Genomic DNA, 10,000 nt, shown 5'->3' on the forward strand with positions numbered 1-10,000 from the left:
ACAGTGCGGCTTTTTTGCTCGACTTTCCCCTGAAACACAAGATCCCTCTGGAATACATGATTGTTGAGGTGGTCCTAGCAGAGCTGTTCCACCTGCCTGGACCAAGGTACATTGAGATCTGTTATGGCTCACTCTTGATTGAGCTCTGCAAGCTACAGCCTGCAACTATGCCACAGGTAGGTGTCCTGAGTTTTTTTAGTGACGTGATGATGCGTCATGGTTGTGTCTTTTATAATCGGGTAAAGAAATTTCAAGTAGTTTGGTTTGTTATATAAAGTAATAGATAACAAGTTTGTGGAGTGAGGGTCTGAGATAAAGTGAAATGTTAATATTAGATTAATGAATCAGTAGAGTATGATGCTATAAATTGTATAAGTTCCATTTGTTGTCATGCTATAAAGTTATATCTTTAATTATCATTTTTTTAGAATTGGATAGAAAGTATGGTAAATATAGGGATGGCTATCCTTTTGATTTAAATTCATGCTACCCAAAGGTTTGATTAAATTGTCAAGATGTCTCTTTTAGCTAGATATTTCCTCTAGATGAATATTTTAGATTATTTTCTTAATGAAAAATTATCATCTGTTTATTTCCTCTCATAGTGTAGCACTCGTTATTGAATTCAATCTAAGGGTATGAAGTACATATCTTATATTTGTACTAAAGTATTTGAAAAAAGGAGATACATATTTTACAAACGACCTCTTAATCATTTCTTCATGCTCTCTCCCCAGGTGTTGGCCCAAGCTGTAGAATTGCTGTTTGACCGCATTGACACAATGAATGTCTGCTGCTTTGACAGGTTAGTAGATATGATAACTTTTATATATAACCTGCAATGTTTTTGTATTTATTTTTTATTCTCTCTCTTTCTTTCTTTATTTATTTAATAAGATTAGTTTTTGTTTTTGATCAGTGTCTGTAAATTTGTGCCTTCCAGATATATAAGTTGTGTTTATGAATTTTCACTTTATATTTCTAATTATAAATATTTATTTTTGCATATAGGTAGATATTTATATTTATGATTATATTTATATTTCATCATACACTACATTCATACCATTTATTTATTTTTGTATTTCAGAATGGTGAACTGGTTTTCATATCACTTAAGTAATTTCCAATTTAAGTGGTCTTGGGATGACTGGTTAGAAGCATCTCAGTTAGACCCAGCTCATCCTAGGGCTAAATTCATAATAGAAGTGCTACAGAGGAGCATGAGGTAAGTTGACGTGTTTCCTGCGCACTTTGTTACTGAAATACAGTAGTTCCTCAGCGTACATTGTAACATCTAGTATCAAGGGAAATTACAGCATAAATTACAGCATGAATTACAGCATAATCTTAATAGTGATTTCAATTGGCAGGTGTTTACTTATTTTCAGGTTTTAATGTATTATGTATATATTCTCTCCAGGCTCTCCTACCACCAGCGTATTGCAGAGGTTGTCCCAGAGCAGTTTGATTGCTTTGTTCCACACAAACCTGTGCCGATTTATAAATTTGCTAATGACAGTGGTGGTAAGTAATGCAAAAAAGAAAAGAGGAAAAAATGAAATCTACTTACAGTGGCTAATTTTTTATGATTGAACTTTGATTGAGGACTTAGACTTTATTCAAGAGCAATGTACATTTTTTTCTTTCTTTCTTTCTTTCTTTTTAACTCGCATTGATTTATACGCTATTTATCTATCTTTTTCTCCTTCTTTTTTCCTTTTTTTTCCATAATTGATTTATTTGCAGTTTATTTTTGATATTCAAGTAGGGCTGCAAAATTTACAGTTTTGAAATGTCTCACGTAGATCAGTACTATTTGTTTGTACATAGTTGTTTCCCCCTGTTTCTCCTATTAGTTCTTGCCCTTATCCTTACATGAAATTAATGTATATGGACATCTAACTTTTGGAGATCAGTTATCAGTTGACCTTTCTTTCTTTCCATCTTTCCTTTATGTGTTATAGTGCAGGTTTGCCATTAACCCCTAAAGTCTGCTAGGATTTCAGCATGTATGTACCCCCAACTGCAATTAGGTTTTGATTTTGCTAATTTCACCAAGCCAGTTTTGATCTTTGGCATTTCAAGGGCTTGAATGAATATACACACCAGAATTTTTTTATTTCATTCATATGTATCAAATACAGACCAAACAGTGGAGCATCAAAGCTAAAAAATAAAAATCATAGATACTCCTCTTAGTGGGAAAATTATCACAGATACCCCTCTAATATGAATATAAATAGGAATAAGCTACTATGCATATGAAACAGCTGTTTTTAAGATGTGCAAATATTTCTCAAATAAAGCGCAAAAATGGGGTTACTTCATAGAAAGCAGTAAATATTCATGTAGCTATGTGAATAGTAAAAAGACAATAATAATCCATAAGGAGGACCTAATAGAGGGATATGGGTGGCTGGAGGAAATGCAGATAAGATGTGTAAATAAAATAGCAAGGTGTGTCTTAGAAAATAATGAAATATTTATTAAGGTGTATAGTAGAAAGATAAAGATAAACCAAGTATTAGAAATATTAGTAACACTCCATACATCCCATTCATAAAGAGAAAATATCTGGAAAAAATCCTGCTTGCTTTTGACAGATTTTGGCGAATAGGGAGGAATGCACAGGGGGGCCTCTCCACCACAGTCCTTGCAAATAGGACTCTAGTGGTTAATCATCCCTTAATCGAAACCCACTATTTATTTTTTTTTTGCGTATATTCCAGGAGACCTCCCAGGAAGCAATGCAGCCCACCGCCTTGAGTCAGTGATCCGCGCAAAGGGCACAGCCATGGAGGTGGTACAGGTCCTCTCTGAGCTCCCCAACCCACTCCGAGAGAATGATGAGACTGACCCACCCTACAACCCACTACAGATCCAAGTGTTTGTCCAAGTGCTGCTGCACTTAGGGTCAAAGAGTTTCTCTCATGCATTTGCTGGCATTTCCAAATTCTTGAAGGTGAGGGGATTTTTTCATTCTTTCTTCCCCCTGAAAAATTTACTCCTTTATATTTGTATTTGATTTTTATTGTGACAGTATTTGATGAGGTAAAATTGTAAGTTTAGTTTTAAGAAAGGATTAATCGTTTGCATCCTGTTTCCAAGACCATTATAAGATGCGTCTATAACTGCGCCATAAACATAATTAATCTCCATAGTCATAATATAAGTCAAATCAGAAATGACCTTGGTGTTTTATTGTTGTTTTTCTGTCTTTTCTTCTTTTTCCTTTCCTTTCCTTTGCTTACAGCCCATGCAGCACTAATGTGGTTCCCTTTTCACTTTCAAGGTCTTCGAAGCAGTGGTAGGAGGCAACGAGGAAGCCCAGATGCTGGTCTTGAAGGAGATGCAGGAATCGTGGCACCACCACCAACAGATGATGGTGATGCTGAGTGACAAGTTCCTCCGCACCCAGATCGTCACCTGTGCCACCGTCGCCAACTGGGTCTTCAGCAAGGAAATGATGCCTGAATTCACAAAGTAAGTTTCTGGACCCAAGTTTATGAAATAAATTTTGTGTATATGTTGTATGGCAATGTTGGTTGGTCTTTATAGTTGTATAAAATACAGTGGTACCTCAGTTCCTGTAAAACTTATAACTTAAATTATTTCTACTCAGTTCTTATCCACTCACTCTAGGTTCAAACCAACCTGGAAGGTAAAAGTGTAATAAGAAAAAGGGAAAATAGGGCAAAGGGATTTTAGGGCTGTTTCTCAATTTCATATTTATACCACAGCAACAATGACTAAAAATGAAACTGTACAAGTCCTCTTTGTCCAAGAGAGCTTGTGCATTGATTCCTTCACCAGACCTCAAGGGACAAGAAAAAGATTGTTTGATAAATACTCATAAAAGTAAAGTTTATACAGTGCTAGATTGATATAGATTATAAAAAATATATGGATTGGTAAACAAATATAGGTATATAAAGTACATTGGTTGACATGTTTGTTTGCATCTTCAGTAGTTTCATTTGAATTTCACTTTCAACAAAATCAGATGTTGGCAGAGAAGAATTTTTGGCCAACTTTGAAATGCTGTAACTCTGTATGCTGATGCATGCTCAGCTCACAACCCTCCAGTACTGTCTAGAGCCATTTGACAAACATAGTCTAAAAGTCACATCGTCTATCACCCATTAACCCATTCATGACGGGGTGTTTTCCCAATGCATGAGGCTGCACTGAACCGCTCAGAGCTTTTTTCACCCACCCTGTTCTTATGTTTTGCATGATTGCCTCTACAGTGTAATTGCATGTAAAAATATTGACATGTTCAGAGAAGTTATTTTAGTTGAAAAACATGTTACAGCAATGCTTTTCTAGTGTTATTTTATTGAGATTTGCCTATATTCTTCACTTCTTTGTGATAATACCAATGGAAAGTGGAAGCATTCTATTAGTGGAGTATCAAAAAAGATGTTTTATACTTCTCACAAAGTACATGTACATACGAGTATGTACATGTACTTTGTGAGGTGATATGGGTAATTGACAAATTAGAAATAGTATTACATTAGTAATTTTTCTTTTTATTTTATTCCTTGGCCAATTTCATTTGATTTTATAATAGTTTTTTTACTCAGATCTTTTTATTCAACTGATCAGAAGCAGAAATTACTATAATGTCATCAGTATCACTTTTTTTTTCTTTTTTTTTATGTTATCACATTTTATGACATTCAAACACCTAAATTAAAATAAGAGACTAAGAAATTATGAAAAATAATTATATTCAAGAGCAATCAAGAGTTCTATTGCTGACATTTCAGCACGTCACAGTTGCCCCTCCTAGGACTCGGTGAGAAAATACATGATGTCTCAGGACGTCAGCCAGGTCCGGGGATATTTTCCAATCTTGTGATAGGATGCAGGATGGGTTAACAGCAGTGTTCTTGATCAGAAGTCAACTGTCAACACTGTTGACACACATCCAGAATGGGTTAAGAAAATAGGAGATCTAGTTTTTCTTTTCTCACAGTATATGTTTAGTTTTGCACTAAATAGGAATGTGTTTATTTTAGATATTTGCAAAGTAACAGTGTAAAAAGAAACTAAACCAGATTACATCTTCTATATGAATAACAGTTAGAATTTTCAAACATTTAGCCATATGTAGCATTAGTTTATATTTAAGCTCTTGCAAAATCACTAAGCCTAGTTATACTGCCACTTAAGATGAATTAAAGGAAAGAGTAAGGAACAGTTAATCAAAATATGTAGTTTTATTAAAGACGATGGCCAAATGTCTGAGTAGCAAAAGGGGGATGATTATTTATTAAGTTGAATGCATGAAGCTTTGTGTGAGGGGAACCAATGTGTTAATAAGAGTAGTAGTAGAACCAGTAATTATCTGTTTCTGAGTTTAAAAGATGTTTCATCACTTTTGGTAGTCTGTTTCAAAACTGTTTCACTTAACATTTTTACTTACTCTGATTTTCACAGACCATTTACATATGTCCTGTAATTTTATTTCTTTACAGATTGTGTTATGTATTATCTATGCCATATTTACAAAACATGACATTGTCATCCTCACAAGTATCTTTAGAAAATTGCTTTTTCTTTCCCTTGTATTTACACACACTAGTACTGGCTGTCACATTTTCTCTTTTGGTGGAGTAGATATCCCATTGGATGCTAGCAAAATGACATATATGTATGGGGGGTTCTTATGTGTATGCTGTGCCATCACCAACACAATGTAACTGCTGAATGTTCTAAAAGTGGTTGAAAGTCACTACAATCACTACACATTGTTTTAAGAATTGATCAATTTTGATTGTTTTAACACTTGAAGTAAAAAAACACTGATTATGTTGTTTTTATCTATTTTAATTAGTGGATTTTATTTAAGCAAGAGTGTTACATAGTGGGTTGTACACAAGGCATTTAAGGCGATGGAACATGATCTCTTTTTCTCCTGTAGAAGTTCTAACTTGTATTCCAGTTTTATTCAAACTTTATTTATTCCTTGGTGATTGTTATTTTTACTGTTTTTGTTGTTTTTTGTTCATTTCCTTTTTCTTAGAGAATACATTTGTAGAAATCCTTCATTGTTCTTGAGGTTCAAGGGTCTGCCATTTAAAAATCTTGTATCCTAACTCTTCTGCACATTCACATCTGTATCTAAACAAAAGTTAAAACACAACATAGAGTTACCAGTACATCTATACTTTCAACTTTGATTAATGTTTTTTGTTTTCATTTTTCCCTCTCTTTCATCCAAATTGACACAGGAAACCTCCATTATTTTATTACATTTCTAATATTTTTTATTCATTGTTTATTTATATATGTATATGTTCATACATGGTTTTCTTCTTCTTTTTATAGGAATTACACTTGGGAGATCCTCCACGGCACCATCAGGAAGATGAACAAACACGTAGCCCGGCTGCAGCGCGAGGTCAACGAAGCACGTGAGCGGCGGGCGGGTAACGAATCCGACGACTCCTCCTCGGACGAAGAGGAGCAGAGACCCCGGCCGAGCGAGGAGGAAATAGAGAGAATGGAGGAGAAGCTGGAGGCTGCACAAGCCGATCAGAAGAACCTTTTCCTTATTATATTCCAGGTGAGGAGGAGATGTGTGGCTAGGTTGTTTATGGTTTATGAGAAGTAAATATATTTCTTCAGAAAAGTTTGAAACTTAACATGCTAGTAAATTCTTTTATTATAGAGATAAAATTACCTAGCTATGTAAGAGATGCATTGCTAGAAAATGTTATATTAGGATAGTTTCTTCAAGAATCAACATTCCAAACTCTACTAGTCATTCAAGCCAGATTATCCAAATCTGAGAGCTGATTTATGGTGTATACAATAATGTGTATACACAGATGAACTGAAACATGGCCACAACAATGATTAATAAACCATGATAGTTTGAAGTCTGTCAGATGGTTGTTAGGGTTTTTCCATCTTGTGAGAACTCTAGTCTTATTCAAACCATCACAGTTAAATGTTTCTCTTGTTAATGTGGTTATGTTTCATTTCATGCCTTGATATTATTATTGTTAGTATTATTTCTTTAGTTTACAGTTGTAACTCAATATCATTTCATATGATTTCAGCGATTCATCATGATCCTTTCCGAACACTTGGTGAGGTGTGACACTGATGGACGAGACTTCAATACTCACTGGTACCGCTGGACCATTGGCAGACTGCATCAGATATTCATGATGGTAAATGTTGCTCCTGTCTTGTGTTTGAGATCTTTATCATAAAATTCATTAGGATTGCAATCTAAACTTCTTTAAGTTTAGATGTTCATAGATGTTCATAGATGCTATTAGAAAGGCATATATATATATATATATATATATATATATATATATATATATATATATATATGTATATATATATATATATATATATATATATATATATATATATTATATGTATATGTATATGTATATGTATATGTATATGTATATGTATATGTATATGTATATGTATATGTATATGTATATATATATATGTATATGTATATGTATATATATATATATATATATATATATATATATATATGAAATATAACCTTCATACTTTTGCATTAGTGAATCTTCAAACTTTTAAACAGGGAACCAGTGCCCTTTTACTGAGTAGACTAACCAAGCCAGCAGCTCCTATTTGTGTTTTATACTTTGGCATTTGTATTCTCATATTTCATATTTCACACTGAGTTACTTTCCCTGTTAGGAGCCTTTGGGTACTTAGTACTGTACTCTTCCAGTTGAACCTTACTTTATTACTAGGTACTAATGATAAATTAAAATACAAATGTTAATGGTTTCTCTCGTCTTCTACAGCACAACAGCCAAGTGGAACGATACAGCCAGACCCTAAGCACACTGCTCTTCACACAGGATCTCGACCCGCACATTCTGGATTCCTTCAATCAGTTTGTTGCATTACGTGCATAAATGGTGTCTTAAGCATGCTGTAGGTTTTCCGCAATGCTACATATGCATCTACTCTTGTCATTTATGCTAACATGATTTTGTATCAAAACGTCGGTTAGTGATTCTCAGAGTTGCCGCATGTTATCATCAGACTATATATTTAGCCTGTGGTCAATCGAGATGGTAAAATGATGAAACTAGGTACTTGTCAGACGTGATAGGAAATGTCTCGAGAAAGATTGCATTAGTTGACTGACAGATTGTCTGATGTCTGCAAGATCATGTAACGAGTTTGATATGTAAGTTTACAAGGAAGCTTTTCTTGGTAATATCTGGGAAGCTTTACTAGTTAACGGATGATTATGTGGATCATTTATTTAGTATTTATGTACCCAATGCTTTAGCAATATGCAGTATGCAAATATGTTTTGCAGAATGTAGGTGACATTGAAAGGTATTAACAGTATCACTGAACTTTTTAGTTTGCATGGTATTCATGGAATTTATGGATCATTTTGAAAAAAGAGATGTTTGTAATATTCTCTGTCTGTTTTTATTTGCTCGATGCCTTTCTAGATTCTTTATAATGTTAGCTCTATATTCTATATATATTTTTTATTTCTTCACTTCATATTTTTTATTTCTTTCTTCACTTCAGTCTAATTCATGTATTTATAAGCTGTTTTTTTTTATGTTGATGAAGTAGAACCTCGAGCAATACAAAATTATACTGCTATATCATGTAACCTGTATACATTATATCTCATTTGTGAAGTTTTGGAACTTCTTTTTTATCAGGCCTCCTAGCACTCTTATGGAAAATAGTTCTCGGCTTGATGACTTACCGGAAACTGAAAAACAGAGAGTTATATCAATCTTGTATCTACTTAGTTGGTCTTCATATCTGATTATGGATTTAGGAACACTAACCATGCCAGAAATATTAATAGGAATCAATGTTCAATTATCTTGAACTCTGGCTTGTTTATTCATGTTTACACATTAAAGACTGCATAGTAAGGGTTTAAGGTTGAAGAATATACAATTTTTATAATGTAAACAAAGCTGAAAGTGAAACATACTGTTAAATGCTCTGTATGGTTAGTTTTACACCTTTTAGGAGCTATGTCAGCTATCATTCCAACTGAATTAGTATTCTTAAATAGATACCAAAAGATTGAACAAATAATCCATTATGTATGAATCATTCATTCACATATAATATTAAAACTTTCCAAATACACAGTATGAACTTTTATTCAAGGCTTGAGAGTTTGGGTCAAGCAGCTCCTCCACCCTTAAGGAAAAGCCATGATAAGGGAGAAGAAGCATCCTCTTTCACTCCTTTATGAGAAAGTAAAACCATTGTGTTCTGGAGAAAAGTAAAAGTACACCAGTGATTTATTTAAAAAAAAAAAAAAAAAAAAAAAAAAATGCAACTTTGACTTCTAGTTTGTGTCTAGCTAGTAATCAAATCATTGACCCTGGGGACATACATGCATTGGCCACTATGGTTTGGTTTGGTTTTTGTGTATAATTTTTACACATAGATGGCTCCACAAGCATTTAGTCACCAAGGATTCAGTTACTAGACCTAACTGAAATAAATCGGCTATTTACTCATTTCTCTGCTTTTTCTTGGAAAAAAAGCATTTATTTCTGTAATTGTTATTATTATTGCTGTAAAATATGATGTGAGAATGAACCCTTTTCATAGGGGACTTGTTTCGAGGGATGGTATCACTTTCGTGCTACATTTTTCCTTTTTGTGAAATTATAAGCTATAAATTCTAATTTGTATCAGTGTTATTATACCAAAAATAGATTTGTAAACAATACCATAAGTCTAAAAAAATAATAGAAAACTCATTTTAAGATGCCCACCCCAGGCTGCAAATCTTCAAATGTCGCCCATCTGGAAGAGTCAATAATCTTAGCTATTGACGGGCCAATTAATATCAAGTACTTCTTCAGAGTCTTACCAATGCTAAAATACTTAACAAATAATGTAGGTATTTATGAATAAATAAAACATTGGCTACATACAGTAAATGTGGGGAATATATTGCACAGTAAATGATATTCCA

General features: G+C 33.6%; 1 protein-coding gene across 1 annotated transcript in view; it reads left to right on the forward strand.

Moving 5' to 3' along the window:
• Nucleotides 1-9,158, forward strand: part of Cbp80 (Nuclear cap-binding protein subunit 1) — a 16,305-nt gene extending 7,147 nt beyond the window's left edge. Inside the window, exons 8-16 of the mRNA XM_086532594.1 lie at nt 5-176; nt 738-805; nt 1,091-1,228; nt 1,424-1,527; nt 2,733-2,965; nt 3,296-3,486; nt 6,343-6,580; nt 7,080-7,193; nt 7,821-9,158. Coding sequence (XP_086388720.1) covers nt 5-176; nt 738-805; nt 1,091-1,228; nt 1,424-1,527; nt 2,733-2,965; nt 3,296-3,486; nt 6,343-6,580; nt 7,080-7,193; nt 7,821-7,934 — 1,372 coding nt within the window. The 3' untranslated portion in view covers nt 7,935-9,158. The remainder of the gene's footprint in view (nt 1-4; nt 177-737; nt 806-1,090; nt 1,229-1,423; nt 1,528-2,732; nt 2,966-3,295; nt 3,487-6,342; nt 6,581-7,079; nt 7,194-7,820) is intronic.
• The last annotated feature ends 842 nt before the right edge of the window (nt 9,159-10,000 follow it).

The sequence above is a fragment of the Penaeus japonicus genome, unplaced genomic scaffold (assembly GCF_977035675.1).
Source record: "Penaeus japonicus unplaced genomic scaffold, GWHDUDI00000001_assembly GWHDUDI00000037, whole genome shotgun sequence".
NCBI classification, from domain to species: domain Eukaryota; kingdom Metazoa; phylum Arthropoda; class Malacostraca; order Decapoda; family Penaeidae; genus Penaeus; species Penaeus japonicus.